The 16,701-nt window shown below is 32.4% G+C and overlaps 1 protein-coding gene and 1 pseudogene across 3 annotated transcripts in view; both read right to left on the bottom strand.

Annotated features, from left to right (window-relative positions):
- The window catches only part of Pcdh11x (protocadherin 11 X-linked), a 612,116-nt gene that overhangs the window by 512,024 nt on the left and 83,391 nt on the right, over positions 1 to 16,701 (bottom strand). Inside the window, exon 4 of one of the 3 annotated variants that reach the window (XM_028853680.2) lies at positions 14,317 to 14,945. The exons of the other annotated variants lie outside the window; for them this stretch is intronic. Within the exon in view, the coding sequence (XP_028709513.1) occupies positions 14,901 to 14,945 (45 nt within the window). The 3' untranslated portion in view covers positions 14,317 to 14,900. Of the gene's footprint in view, positions 1 to 14,316; positions 14,946 to 16,701 lie in introns of those variants that run through there. 3 annotated transcript variants of the gene reach the window in all.
- Positions 14,092 to 14,191, bottom strand: LOC114680663 (annotated as a pseudogene).

The raw sequence follows: 16,701 nt of genomic DNA, 5'->3' as shown, positions 1-16,701 counted from the left end.
TATGTATAGGAAGGCCTTCAAAATCATCACTTTAAAATATTTACTATTTAGTAGGATTATTTCTCATTAAATTTCTTGATAGACTAATATATTACTATAATATATAAAATCATTTTCATAACACTTTAACTTATTTTATTTTCATGTTGTAATTAAATGTAAAATGCTAAATGAAAGTGAAAGAATATTTAGAATGTAATCTAAAAATAGACATATCAGGTGGCAAGAAATTAGTTAATAATAGTTAGATTCTTGTTTATATATTCCAGAATTCCTGGTAAAATCTGTTCATACAATTTTATGTAATTTTGATTAATGTCACTAGAGAAACACATGTTACCTCTAATCAAGTACCTCAACTGAGACATTCAAGAGATAAGAAAAGGTTAAGGGGACATAAAAAGGAAAATGCCCCTTGCCTCACCACCTGGAACTGATTAAATTTTTTTGCGTATTGTGTCAAGATTTTTTGACACAACTGACCTGAGGATGACCTATACAGAAACTCTACACAAAACCTATTCTCCCTTCCTAAAATGATCACAAACAAGGTTATTAAAACAGCTAGTGAACCATGCTGAGGATAAAAATCATACCTCATAACCTCTTTGGGTCACTTATGTACATCAAAATTGCTTTGATTCATTTGATTACTTTTGATCCATGATTTTATCATAATATTTCTTCCTCCCAATATCCCTCATAAGTCATTTTTTAATTTTATTAATAAAATAATATGATACAAAGAGTATCAGTTTTTCTACCTTACTTCACCTTCCTTACAGATTTCTCCCTTTAAATATTGTAACTGACAAACCACTCTAATTTCTACACATCTGCTGCTGCTGCAACCTTTCCATTTGTTCCTTGTCTATCACACACATGATTCTTTTCAAGTGTATCTGCTTCATTAGCCTAATTAACTTTTCTTGAATCTAACTTGTCCTGAAATTTATGCAGCACCAAGGCATCACATCAGCTAGAGTTGACTAGCGGCTCCTAAAGCTTTGAATGGTCACTCAGTTACAGAGCCTGAAACTTCAAATTGTACTCCACAATACCAATGAGAAGCTACAAGTCATAATGTTATTACATGCTCTTTCTAGGCAATGCTACAATATGTATGCACCTTCTGTTTCATGTTTGCACAATATAAAATGTAAGGATATTTAGAAAGACTCCAAAACTAAACTTATCCAACTCTGCCAACATTGTGTAATACACATTGAGCATATAAAAATAGGTAAGTAAAATCATGAGACTACATAGCTAAATGGGACTAAGCAATATGTCGCTTCTCCTTAAATCTTTTAAACAATTTTGAATTAAGATCTTATATGGAGCAGTGTGTCCCTGAAGTAGAGATCCTTCCCATGTGATAGAATTAGACACTTATACCACTGCATCCAGTTCTTCCCTTTTTTCTTCCTTTCTTTCTTCCTTCCTTTCTTCCTTCCTTTCTTCCTTTCTTTCTTTCTTTCTTTCTTTCTTTCTTTCTTTCTTTCTTTCTTTCTTTCTTTCTTTCCTTCCTTCCTTCCTTCCTTCCTTCCTTCCTTCTTTCTTTCCTTCCTTCCTTCCTTCCTTTCTTCCTTTCTTTATTTCTCTTTCTTTGTTTCTTTCTTTTTTGTTTCTTTTTTTTGAGGAGGGGGAGAGGGAAATAATTTAACAAATTTTTCATGTATAACAGCCTGAACTCCCGTGGGGCTGAAAAATGTTTATTATTAATAGAGTACAATGAATTATGTCCCTGTGTCTTATCAACACATTGAATTCCTCAGTAACTTGCCAGTAAACATATAACGTAATGCAGGTTTTTATTGTTTTTGTTTTGTTTGTTTGTTCTTATTTTCTGCCTTCTTTATCTGAAACAAAAGTAGAACATAACCCCCTGAGAAAATAATGGTATATACAATGAGTTATCTAGAATTCACTTTATTTCCAGAAGGTAATTTAGTTAAAAAACAGAATATTCAACAGGGTAGGGTATCATTGTTAACCAATCCTTTTGTGATAAGCAGAATTCTAAAATGCCTACCTTTCCCACAGATATCTGTTCAAATCTTTGGGCTTTGGTGAATCTAATGTGACTGTGATTATGTTACTTTAAGTGGTAATAGGAATTTGGCTGATACAATTACCTTATTAATCAGTTGACTCAGCACTTACCAAAACTTATTTGGAAGGGCTTAACTTAGTAACATGAGATTTCAGAAGCATCATTTTCCTCTGGCTTTAAGATTTCACAGAAATTGAAAGTGTGAGAGGGTTCTACATTCACTAAGTATCTGACATGAATGGATCCATGTAGCTAACAATAAGTTCTAGAAACTAAGGGTGCTCCTGGCCATCATCCAGCAAGAAAACCCTGAATAACATGGTAAGTCGAGTTTTGCCCTTACAGGTAAAAGGCAATATATTCAAGACCTTGAGTTTGTGTTTGTGAAACCCTAAGCAAAGAATCTAGCTGAACCTGCCTGGATTTCTAGCCTATCAAATTGAGAAAAACATTAAGAGTTTTATATTCCTACATTAGGGACAATCTTATGAGAAATCTGTGAAACTGAATATAAACCTTTACTTTTCATAGATAAGGGAATTAAGCCATGGACAAAATGACATACTATTCTTGTCATTCTTCACATTTTCTCTACTGCATGTGTGTAATAGCTCTTTATTGACAACTATCTATGAATATCACAACACTATATTTTTCAAGTAGTAAAACGTGTTAAAATTCAACAAATTGGCAAGGAAATACAACATCAATTATCGAATAGGCTAATGTGGGAATTATTTTTCTCCAACTGCATTCCCTAATTAATTGAAACCACTTTCCTTTTTCCTTGGCAGTAATAAACTCATTAGACTCCCCCATATTAATAGGTCCCGAATCTCTAGGTGTCTATAATAGCTCTTCTGTACATATAATCGATTAATTATTTTGAAAACAATCTCTGGAGGTAAGATTAATTTTTTTCTCACTTAGCTAGTTTCATTATTTCATGTTGAATGAAAGTATCTTTGTGTTTACAAACTTGAGAAATATATATAAAATCAACTTAAATAGTATTTAAAAATAAATCACATCAAGTTAATGAAGTTTTAGTAATCCTGTTAAGGAAGAGATGAAGCTACTGACATAACTCTAGAATCTTTCATTTGCTTGAGTTAGAACATATTTGTTTTAAATGGCCTGTCAGGCAAATAAAGGGTATTAAAATATGGTAACAGAAACTTAAAAAAAAATAGATCTCCATATATGAGATCAACTATGTGTAAATTAATTAGTATATATCTGTTTGTATATATTTCTTGAGAATGCCAGTGTTTAAATACAAGTGAATTCAGTAATAAGTATTAAAAATGTATGTTAGTGACTCAGAAAAGATCACCAAGAGAAATAGATGTCAGGAAAATTTACTAGTCTCATGAGTCTTATTCTTGAGTTACTTCACAGCAGACCCAATTAGCTGCATTTGCTTACATGTAAGATTTTTCTATTTAGTTGTAAGATTTAAATCATATATATAATTGTATTTCTAATACTTATGAAATTAGAATGCTAATTATAATGATGGTCCAATTTAATAAAAATATGTATTAAAAAAATAGAACTTGTAGCTTTGATTCCGTATTTCTTGAGCACAAAATATATCAAGGTAACTAAGTAGTTAGTGCCCCCCAAGTAATTGTTAGGTATTGAATTTATTTTATAATAGACCTTAATATTTAAGGATTAAAATTATGAAAAATGTAAATGATGATTTAAAAAAAATTCTTTCCATTTGTATTTGCATTTGTTATTTCAATAGTTTGTGCACATGTGTATAATGGTATATTTTATGTGAATATGCTAATTATATTTAATGGCAATACTGATTTATAACTCTCATTTTCTGGAATCTGGGAGTATAGTAGTTTGAATGCAAATGACACACATATGTTCATGAGTTTTAATACTTGTTTCCTAGCTGGTAGAACTATTCTGGGAAAGATTAGGGTTGGCCTTATTAGAGGAGGTCTATCACTGGGGGCAAGTGTTGATTTAGAGTGCCTTGTTTTTTTGTGTCCTCCATCCCCTTTGACTCTTACACTATTTCTACCTCCTCTTCCACAGAGTTTCCTGAGACCTGAGGGGAAAGATTTGATGGAGACATCCCTTTTAGGACTCAATGTTTCAAGATCTCTTATTCTCTGCATAATGTCTGGCTATCGGTCTCTGTATTTGTTCTCATCCACTGCAGAAGGAAGATTCTCTAATGATAGTTGAGCAAGGCACTGATCTGGTTCCCTTGATGGAATGGCCTGTGGGTTCCTAGGTAATCTTGGTTATAATTTTTCTAATTGTTAACTTTTAGTCTCAACTTTTTGGCTCAACAATTTGAGATACTACATGTACATTGAATCATAACCTATATGATTCTACTATATGAATTTATTGAAACAATAGTTTTAAGATAAACAGACAAAAATTGATTAATTATATGTATAGTGAATAAGAATTAATGAATTATAAGCAATGTACAGAAATTTCAGAAGTAATGCCACTATAAATGGTAAGGCTTCTTCCAGTGTTGTTTTTTCTTTACTTTTTGAATTGTGTAGTGCCACAATTAAACTAATTTTTAAATATGCGGTGGAAGAAGCCACCATATCTTTCAAATCCTGAGAAAATTATTTTATAGTATTAATTAAACAATTAACAGTTAACACAGATAAACAAACTCACTAAAAAGAAAGCCAAAATACCATGTATTAAATAATTGTTTTATTAATTAAGCATTATTTCTTATTTAGGCATTGAATCTTAATTACATTAATGACTACAACTCTAAACTAATTTTTAAAAGTTGGGTATAGAGCAGGAGTGCTGTTCTCTTTTTTAAATTTGCCTGAATGTATGTTTGTGTGGGAGTGTCAGAAGTCCTGGAACTGGAGCTATGGACAGGTATGAGCAGCCATGTGTGTGAGTGGATATTGAACCCAAGTCCTCTAGAAGAGCAGTCAGTGTGCTTAAACACTGACTCATCTCTCCAGCCACAAATAATGAGTTACTGTCTGTTTGTTTTTTTTTTTTCTTTTTTGAGATTGGACTTTTATGTGTATTTCTGGCTGTCCTGGAACTCACTCTGTAAACCAGGTTGGCCTTGAATTCACAGAGATCCACTGGCCTCTAATCTCGAGTGCCAGGAGTAAAGAAGGCCTGTGCCACCAATGGCAGGAAGCTTTGCACTTTTTAACAGAGATTTTTCTGTAAAATTCATTGTTTGAAAGTAGTATGTATGATATAGACACTAAGAAAATTATAACTAATTATATATTATTTACTAGAGAAATTAGTCTCTGATGATATGATAAATACAATATTTTAAAATTCAAACACTTGTAAAATCATACAGGAAATTGATGGAAGTGGAATTATTACTTTTGCTATAAATTACTAATGTTGCTTATACTGCCAAAAGCTAAGATCATTATTTTTAAAATTAACTCTTTTAGGCCTTCTGTATAAATCAACAGGACAGAGAAAATATAAAATACTAAATATGAATAATTGAGTGCTGTTAATATTTACTGTTTATAATGGACTTTTGAAACTATTTTAAAATTACTAAAGTAAAAAGAAAACATGTTCTTGAATTAATGACATAATACTCTTTATAAATATATGATGACTTATTTGATTTACATTTCTTATTTGTACCTGTGTGTCTCAGCTATATTGAATGCATTAAACTATTTCTTTTACAAATTCCTGGGTGAAATTGCTTTACGTTAGTTCCTGTGAAATTCAGAGGATCTGAAATATAATCATGCTTTATACATTGGAAAGGTACAATGGACAGATGATGAGACTCTCATTAAAGTGTTTATGAGAAGATCAATGAAATAATTTTAGCTAGCTATCATATTAAAATGTACATCCCTAGAGTGGGTTAATAGTTGGAAGTGATTATTTATTGTTTATTATTTGCATTTTTATATGCTGATATTTATTAATAACGTCTCATGTCACATAGTAATAATATTACTTCCAGAATTAAAATTAGTTAGTTCTTGCTAACTTTATAAACTTCTTCTACAAATAATTATTGCCAATACCAACTGACCACACTTTAGTGAAAGAGACTGAGTGTAAGAAGGGCCAAGGAAGAAAAAGACAGTCTGCTTGAACTGGTTGACAATTTATAAAACAATCTAGAAACGAACCAGAAAGTAAAAGATGAAGAAAGCCTTTGGATTTAAAATCAAGAGATCCAGGAGGCACAGCTTTGCCAAAATTGTAATGTGGTCTAATGAAAGGAAAAAGGAGTCATTATGATTTTGACAAATGCCCTTATTCCACTACTTATTAACAATACAGCTACTATGAAGTAATAAAGTAACATATGTAAAGTGACAAGCACACTATCTTACATAAAAGAGGTACTTAATGAAAGCAACTTTTTGCCCTGGGCCTGATAGAATCATTTGTCAGAAAGTGGGATATTAAAGTTCCACTCATGTCAGAAATCAAAGCTGATCACAGATGTGACCATATATTTCATAAAAAATTATTGGTGTTTGACAGACCTGAAAGGTAAAAATTAAATTGGTCAGTATAAAATAGCCAGGAGGTTAGAAAGCATTTTGAAAATAATTCAAGAAAAATACCTCTCTAAATCCAAGTCAAAAATACATTTCTATGGCTGGAGAGATGGCTCAGCGGTTAGGAGCACTGGCTGCTCTTCCAGAGGTCCTGAGTTCAATTCCCAGCAACCACATGGTGGCTCACAACCATCTGCAATGAGATCTGGTGCCCTCTTCTGGTCTGCAAACATGCAGCCAGAACACTGTATACATAATAAATAAATAAATAAATAAATAAATAAATAAATAAATAAATAATGCATTTCTAGAAGAATATAATTTTCTTCTTCCTACTTTTGCTTTTCAAATGAGGAAATAAATTTAATTTTTATTAACTCCATTTAAGTTTATTATCATATACATATATACAAAATAGCTTATATGTTTTTTTTTCTTTGAAGAAATCTTTTCTTAAATACTTCTCTTATCCCTTCACACAGGAACTAGATAGAGATAAACAGATGGGGATATTTTTATTTGATGCTAACGGAGTATAATACATAAATGTGAAATGAAATAAGAATCAAATATCTGAAATATATATTAAAATCTTTCCAGAGTTAATGAAGATGTGCAGTGTGGGAAGAGTTTCCATAAAGTAGTATTTAAGAGGGTAGGATGAACTCATCTACATAAAAAATTTTAATTTTATAGAAACTTTGTGGTTTATAAGTGGAAAGAGTTAAGTAATTGCCATGCTTTTTAAATTGATATTGTGTCACCTACAAATTTTGGTTTTCATTGACTCTCAGGTAGCAACTTTGATTGCATTCTCTAGGCTGTTAAATTTACTTGTACCTTTCTTAATCTACAAAACTTTACATGAACTTCACTGACAATATGAAGATATTATAGTTGCCCAACGAATTGTCTTAACCTAAATAAGTTCACAAAAAAAATATTGAAAACTATACAAATTTATAAGGTCATCAAAGTTGATGGTATTATTAGGGAAATGGAATAGTGGGGTCAAAACTCTATGATACATTAGGTGGTTGGAAATTGTATGCCCATGTAGACATAGTTAGGACTACAAAATTCTTTGAAAAGCAGCGACTTAATCTTTATTCTTCATGTAAGAGATAGATAAAACTGTCTATCATAGATATAATTTTATTGGATTTCTGATACAGAAAGAGTATTAGGGGACACTAGAAATTGAACAAATAAAAATTTTCAAGTAACATGTGCTGTTTTAGAATGAGTAACTTGTGAAGGAAATCGGAAAAAGAAAGTGATAAAGCAACAAATGTGAATTGGATTTTAAAGATAAGATCTAAAGGGTTTAATTATTACTTGCATGTGACTGAGGAGAAGTAACTATTGCCTCCCATATGCTGCATCTTAAATTGGGATTGTCATTGGGTGTTCAGGATTCACACTGCAGGGCAATTCACTATACAAACATTCTCTCTCTCTCTCTCTCTCTCTCTCTCTCTCTCTCTCTCTCTCTCTCTCTATCTCTCTCTCTCTCTCCCTCCCTCCCTCCCTCCTTCCCTCCCTCCCCCCTCTCTCCCTCTCTCTTTCTCTAAATTATTGTAGTAAAACCTGGTTTTGTAGTTTGTAAAAATTGTTTTGTGTTTTTTTTTTAATCCTATTCTATTCTGGTATATTTCTTCAATGGAAGCAAAATATTATTGCTTTGTCTTGCTTTGTTACTTTTTGCTTTAAAATACTTAAACTAGGGGATACTTCACAATAACAGAAGCCATTGTGCTATATTCATGTCTTCTAGGAGTTATCCTTCACTAAGATCAACATGCATCACATTGTCTTTCAGTAAATATTTGAGAAACACATCCATCTTTTAGGTTTAACTCAAGGTAAACTCAATTATTAGACATGTTTTATAAAAAAAAAAGAGTTCAAAAATATAATACTATTTTACCAATATTTAAGGAATGTAAAAATCCAGGTGGTGGCACACAACTTTAATCTCATTACTCGGAGTCAGAGCCAGGCAGAACTCTGTGAGTTCAAGGCCAGCCTGGTCTAGAGAGCAAGATCAAGGGTAGGGACAAAAACAACATAGAGAAAACCTGTCTCAAAAAAACAAAAAAGACAGGATATAAATAAAAAATCAATAAAGTAAAAATAAAATTCTAGTAAATACAAATTAATATTATCAATATTATTGTTTTAAATTAAGTGGAAAAGATCAATTACCTCACACTGTTGATAAACAAGGATGTTGATGCATAAGGTTCCAAATATCTCATCACAGAAAATGAGTCATATCATAAAGAATGTAGAAGTTATTATGTTAAAAGTATTTTAAAATTCATGGTGATATTAATAAAATGATTAGCTATTGTTTGCAACAGGTGCTTCAAAAATATCAGAAGATGAGTTATTGCAATGCAGAAGAAATTTATTTATAGATATTTCATTCAGTAAAGATTACAGACAGTTTAGCTACTGAAATTGCATCAAATACAATGAACTGTTAGTATTTAAAAGTATTACAGGTAAAGGAGCTTAAATCATACTCATTTAATATATTCATACAAAACTGTTTATTCTTTATAAAAGCACAATTATAAAGTACAAACTAAAAAAATCAGTAGCCCTCCTATATACAAATGAAAAAGGGGCTGAGAAAGAAATCAGAAAAACATCACCCTTTACAATAGCCACAAATAATATAAAATACCTTGGAGTAACTCTACCTAAGCAAGTGAAAGACCTGTAGGATGAGAAATTTAAGTCTCTGAAGAAAGAAATTAAAGAAGATATCAGAAAATGGAAAGATCTCCCATGCTCATGGATAGGTAGAATCAACATAGTAAAAATGGCAATATTACCAAAAGCAATATACAGATTCAATGCAATCCCCATCAAAATCCCAACATAATTCTTCACAGACTTGGAAAGAACAATACTTAACTTTATATGGAAAAACAAAAAACCTAGGATAGCTAAAAGAATCCTAGATAATAAAGCAACCTTTAGAGGCATCACGATCCCTGACCTCCAGCTCTACTATAGAGCTATAGTAATAAAAACAGCTTGGTACTGGCATAAAAACCAACATGTGGACCAATGGAATCGAATTGAAGACCCTGACATTAATCCACACACCTATGAACATATGATTTTTGACAAAGAAGCCAAAACTGTACCAATGAAAAAAGAAAGCATTTTCAACAAATGGTGCTGGCATAACTGGATGTCAACATGCAGAAGACTGCAAATAGATCCATATCTGTAGCCATGCACAAAACTCCAGTACAAGTGGATCAAAGACATCAACATAAATCCAGTTATATTGAACTTGATAGAAGAGAAAGCAGGAAGAAGTCTGGAACAAATTGTCACAGGAGACCCCTTCCTAAATATAACACCAGTAGCACAGACACTGAGAGCAACAATTAATAAATGGGACCTCCTGAAATTGAGAAGCTTTTGTAGAGCAAAGGACATGGCCAATAAGACCAAATGACAGCCTACAGAATAGGAAAAGATCCTCACCAACCCCACATCTGAAAGAGGGCTGATCTCCAAAATATATAAAGAACTCGAAAAGCTTGACATCAAAATACTGAACAATCCAATTAAAAATGGGCTACAGAGATTAACAAAGAATTCTCAACAGAAGAATCTCAAATGGCTGAAAGGCATTTAAGGAATTGCTCAACATCCTTAGTCATGGAAATGCAAATCAAAACAACTCTTAGATACCATTTTACAGTGAAGACAGCTTACGTTGGAAAGGATATGGAGCAAGGAGAACACTCCTTCACTGTTGGTGGGAATGCAAACTTGTACAACCACTCTGAAAATCAGTATGGCAGTTTCTCAGAAAATTGGGAATAAGTCTTCCTCAAGACCCAGTTATACCAATCTTGGGCATATACCCAAGGATAGCTCAATCTTCCCACAAGACACATGCTCAACTATGTTCATAGTAGCATTATTTGTAATAGCCAGAACCTGGAAACAATCTAGATGTCCCTCAACTGAAGAATGGATAAAGAAAATGTGGCACATATGCACAATGGAGTACTACTCAGCAGTAAAAAACAATGATATCATGAAATTTGCAGGCAAATGGATGGAACTAAAAAATGTCATCTTGAGTAAGGTAACCCAGACTCAGAAGGACAAACATAGTATGTACTTACTCATAAGTGCATACTAAATGGGAGGGAAGGGATAGCCAGACTGCAACCCACAAATCCAGAGAGGCTAGTTAATAGGGAAAGACCCTAGGAGGGACACAAGGATTACCCTGTGACAGAGAAGTGGATGAGAGCTATATGAGTGGACTGGGTATGGGAGGGTGACAGAGGGTAAGGAGTTGGGGATGAGAACATAGGGAAATGGGAGGGTCAAGCTGTAACAGGTACAGAATGGGAGGGCAAGGAGGAAGATACCATGATAGATTAGGACATCACGGGAATTGGAAGAGGCAGGGTGCTGGGGAGGCTCCCAGGAATCCACAAGGTTGACCCCATCTTGGTCTGCGGGCAGTGGTCCAGAGGGTGCCTGGACTGGTCTACTCTAGTGACCAGCCTAGCAAATAACCTAGCTGTCATCATAGAGCCTTTTGTCCAGTGACTGGTGGAGGCAGATACAGAGATCCACGGCCAGGCACCAGGCTGAGCTCTGGGAATCCAATTGATGAGAGAGAGGAGAGATAATGCAGGCAAGGGACGTCGAGATAATGCCATTTTTACTATGTTGAGTCTACCTATCCATGGGCATGGGACATCGAGATCATGATGGGAGGATGTGCAGAGATGACTGGCCACACTAGTGGAAGCCCATGAACTGTGGACTGGTGGCTGTGGAGCCCCCATGGATCTGGACTAGGCCCTCTGGATACAGAAGATGGTTGTTTGGTTCGATCTGTTTGGGGGGCACCCAGGCAGGGGGATTGCAATCTGTCCCTGGTCTATGGGTAGACTTCTGGAACCTGGTTCCTGTGGTTTGACATCTTACACAGCCTTGGTGCAGTGGGAAGGGGCTTGGAACTGCCTAGGCTCAGTGTGCTGGGCTCAGCTGACTCCCCATGGGAGACCTCAATTGGGGGATGTGGGGATGCTTGGGAAAGAGGGCTGGGAGGTGGGAGGAGGGAGAAGGGGGGTCTGTGGATAGTATGTAGAGTGAGTAGAAAAATTCTTAATAAAGAAAAATGAAAGGAAAAAACATTAATACTATAGACATATGAACGTGTTAATTTAATATTGTACAGAGAACTACTACATTCTTGTTTACACTGCATTAAAATTGGGGTTAATATAAATAACAGTAATAATGTTAAAATTCACTTGGATTTTAATCATTAAATTGAGCAGATTTTGTACATTAGCAAAGGTGAATTTAGCTTTGTTTTGCATAAGAGAATTGGAACCTCAATATTTAGTTATTGAAAAATAACTTTATCCATACTACTTGATTATTATTGAGTGTTTAATGTTTAATTAAAGAAGAAAACTTCATAGAGACAAGTACTACAGTTACTTCAAATTCTAGCAACTTAGATGAAAGGAAAAATAAACATGAACACATATTCAGAAAATACTGAATAACATAGGAGTTTTTTTTTGAAACATATGATGATAAATGGGATGCTATGAATGAAGTAGAATGAACATATTTTGGAAGTAAGGGGCAACAATCTAGAAAGACAGTAATATTCTGAATATATATGCATTGTCTTTGAAGAGTTGCCTTAAATCTGAATTTATGTCACTTTTTTTCTCCTAAAAACTTAAAAAATAAACATGCATACACAGATAAGCTCTTATATGTATACTAAGCTAGTTTAATCATAGTATAGTAGAATTACTTAAGTATCAAAATAAAATGTTATTTCCTCTGGACACACAAGCCGGTATATCTATTACTAAACATAAGACTGATGTATATCTATCAGTTTTCAAATGTAGGAAGACTTAATCATATGCTTTTCATCACCTTTATGTTTTCTGTGTTTTAAAATAAATATTTTGATCTTATGAAACACTAAATTTTACACGTTTAGTTGAGTTGTGGCACCATATAAAATTTTGTTGATAAATATCACCTATTCCTCTAGAGTCAAACAATGATAAGGTTATGTAGCATGCTAAATATTTTTTCATCTGTAAAATCATATTACTATATAATTCTGTTTTCCTGTATATAAATTTAATGTGTTTATAAATTTAAAAATTTTTGTGATGTTGAAAAAAAAACCTAATTGTGTACTGAATATGGTATTTTGTCTTTAGTTCTCCTTGGCTGGCATATATATGCAGCCATGATGCCAACTGGGAATTCAAAACACTCTCAAATAAATAAATCTCTAAGGTAAATTTAAATATTATATTTGAACATCACAAATCTAACACATAATTTTGAATAACTGAGTGACAAAATGAAAAGATATTAATGAAATTCCATAGCTCACAAACTGGTTATGCAGGATCTATATCATTCCATTTTTGGGTTTTATTCCAGCCTTGAATATAAGCAAACATTTTTGTTTACTTGACATAAGAGCTGATGATTTTTCTTATTACCTCAAGGTTAAGGAACTGAAAAGTGATTGAACTGCATATTGAATTACTGGAAATAGTTAGTATAAAAAAGTGTTTATGATCAATTATCTTCAATTTTAACATAATATGGAAATAAACACTTCACTGATTTTGTAATTAAGGACATATAAGGCAGATAATAAAAGAAATAATAAATATGTTTAATTTTGTTTCACGAAGTTTTAAAACTTATAACTTGTGTCTACTGACAGGTTGTTTTTAGTTACCACTGTAGAGTAAGCACAGTACAATCTAAACTACTCTCCAATTGAGAAATTACTAAAAAATATTTTGTAATCCATTTTTGTGGTCTTATGGTGAAAAGCATATATTGTTTTTAAAAGTCAACCATATCTCAAAAAGATTAACATTTTACATAATAAATTAGTGAATAATAAAAGTTTCCATAATAAGTGGGTATATTGCAACTATTTCTTATAATCTATTAAGGGTTTTATTTTCGTTACTAAGTCAGTTTGATTACATGATAGTTAATACAATGTAATTGTTTTATGTCACAAAGTAAGTGTCAATCTTACTTGGATGGGAAATGTTAATGTGTACATCATCAAAAATAATGAGGCATTTACAAATGGAGAGCTAAAACAATTCTAATTGACAATATCTAGAATATAGAAAAGTTAAAAGAGTGTTATGAAATCTGTTGGAAATAAGTAATTTGGTTGTGCACTCTAAGGGAACTTTTTCAAGAAATTTGTATGGTTTTCTTTTTAACTGAAAAAGGTTTTTCTTCAAGACTTGGTATTTCTACTGAAGGATGGTTAGTTTCATGGAGGAAACTTCACATTAGACATTCCCGTGACTTATCATAATTGTATATTACCTATCAACTACTCAGTTTGACCATACACCTATAAGTATAAATAAGGAAATCTTTATTATGTGGAAAAACCCTTTATGTAAAGTTCATACTATTAACTAAAATAGTTTTGTATGTGTTATCCTCACACCAGGGCCATGTTAATCTTTTCTGTATCATTCTAATTTTAGTATATGTGCTGCCAAAGTTGCACAGAGAATAATTTTATACCTGTAAAATGACTGCAAAAATACTTTTAATAATTAAATTACTGAAAAATATGATTACAATCAACTCAAAAAATGTATGAAATTATTTTACATCATACAAATCTTTAAAAACCAGACATAAGAATAGTAGTTTTCTCAGTGACAATGATAATACATGTTTTTGATATGGTGGTCTACAGATTACTTTCATTTTTTGTTGTTGTAGTTTTGATTTGGTTTGCCTTAAATTTTTTTCTTACCATGGATACCTTTCAGAGGATTTCTTGGATGAATAATTCACTTTCAATTCCAAACTCCAAGCGATGATGTTTAAAGTCTTCGGTGATTACAGGACAAGAAATTCCATATTTTACAAATGATATACACCCACAAGAATGCATACAAAGATGGCAGGCATTGCATTATACCACAGTTATTAATATCCAGAGCAAGCAAGTAAAGACAATATTGATAATCCACTATAGCAATGCATTTCTTCCTCCAGAAATTTAATTTATCTTTAAATTTCTGCTTCCAATTTACAGCTAATTAAAGTTCATGTTTATGTGGTACTTAATTTTTAAGGTCTTTTTTGTTTGGCTTGACTTTGTAAATAAATACAAATTACAAAAGCTAATGATCTTGGCCAAATTTTGTAATCACAAATCACTGAAATATTTGAGGAAAGGAATAAATCATGTTATTCCTAGAAAATTATATCTCACTGCAGATTTCAGTAGTTGATATTCTGGAATCAGTCTAGAGCAAGAAAAATAACATGTTATCAAAATTAGATGATTGTGTTGCAGAACTCTCATTGTCAGTCATGCTATGTGGCTATAATTGACATGCTAAAATACTGAAGCACAGAATCAGTGCCACTGAATTCAAGAATGATTGGCAATCTTATCTCAGGCTTAGTCTAATGTCTTATCTATAGCATGCATCTGTTTATGAATGATAGCTATCCAAACATTCCTCTATTCTGCTCATATATGTTTTACACATATTACTAGTATGAATATTTGCACCTGTGTTTGAGCGTACACATGCACATTTGTGGGTGTTCATGTGGAAGCCAGATGGTGACATCAGGTATCTTTCCTCTATTGTTTTCCATTTTTATTTTGTGAAAGAGCATGTGTCAATGAAACTGAAGCTCATCATTTTGACTAAACTGATTGGCCAAAGCATTTTGGGGATCTGCCTGTCTCCATTCACTATCCCAGTTCTATGGTAACAAACAAGTGGCATTGTAGAATTTCTTACATATGATCTGGCTTCTAAACTTGAGTCCTTACATTTTGCTCCATAGGCACTTAATCCACTGAAACATCTCACCTGTCCCTCACTGTTTTATACACTTTATTTTATCTGGAAAAGTTTAGGGTGTGAGAGTGTCACAATTCAAATTACAGAGTTTCATGGAACATTAGGGGTGAGGGAGTAGTGCAAATGAAGTTTCAGGATAGCCAGGGCTATACTACATAGAACACATCTCAAAAAATGTATAATAAAAATAAAAAGACAAGGAATGGTATATAGAAGACCCTGAAAATGGTACCTTTATTTTTGTTCACCTCTTTATTGTTAATATTAATTGCTTTCACTGTATTATTTGAAGAAGAGAGCTATATTAATCAAGACTGTGCTTATCAAATGCATCTTTTTTACATAAAAATTAACAAAGCTGATTCTAAAATAACTATTCCTACAATTTTCTATGATCATAACAAAATGACAATATAAACTGGTTAATGATGTTAATAGACGAGAGTTTACAGAAAATTTCCCTCTTCAATATCAAGTTCTACATTTCTACTAAAGTATGTAGAAAAATCCTTCCATAATCCAAATGGAAATTGATGACAAAAAGAGCAAAATATTTCTCAGATATAAGAAATTCTATTGAATAGATTGACGATATATAGCCAATGTTCCAAATTTTTCAAACACCAGAATCACAATAAAGCTAAATAAACTGTATACTTTCACTTTTAAAAAGTAAAATTTCTGCTAGAACTCCTTTTTTCTCCACATGCTTATTTTTCTAAATGGTTGACTAATCAGCTAAGTGCAAATATCACCCTAAGCCAGCTTTTTGAGAAATATTACTCACTTTATGTAATATAAATTGAAATGTTTCTGCCTTCTTCTGGTATATTTTAATCCATTTTTGCCTGAATTTTCTCAAGCAACAATGATTTAAAAAAAAATTCACAGCCTGACACATTTGCCCCTTCCTAACTTTATTTGGTCTTTCTTAATACTGACTGTATGTGAATGTTTACATGAGCTCATTTTTCTGTGCTTACTTATCTTGTTATCTTTCTTCAGTACCAATGAATATAAAACACTTCTCTTGACATTGATTCTAAATTATACAAAAAGTGCAATAAGCATTGCAAAGGTAGAACAAAATGTAACTATTCAGATAAGTTTAATAGTCTAAGTTAGATTGATGCAATTATCCAAGTCATATGAAGAAGTATCCATTAAGGAAAAAAATAACTGT

This window comes from Peromyscus leucopus, chromosome X (assembly GCF_004664715.2).
Source record: "Peromyscus leucopus breed LL Stock chromosome X, UCI_PerLeu_2.1, whole genome shotgun sequence".
NCBI classification, from domain to species: Eukaryota; Metazoa; Chordata; class Mammalia; order Rodentia; family Cricetidae; genus Peromyscus; species Peromyscus leucopus.
The sequence above is the reverse complement of the archived record's forward strand: the minus strand, read 5'-3'. Positions and strand labels throughout refer to the sequence as shown.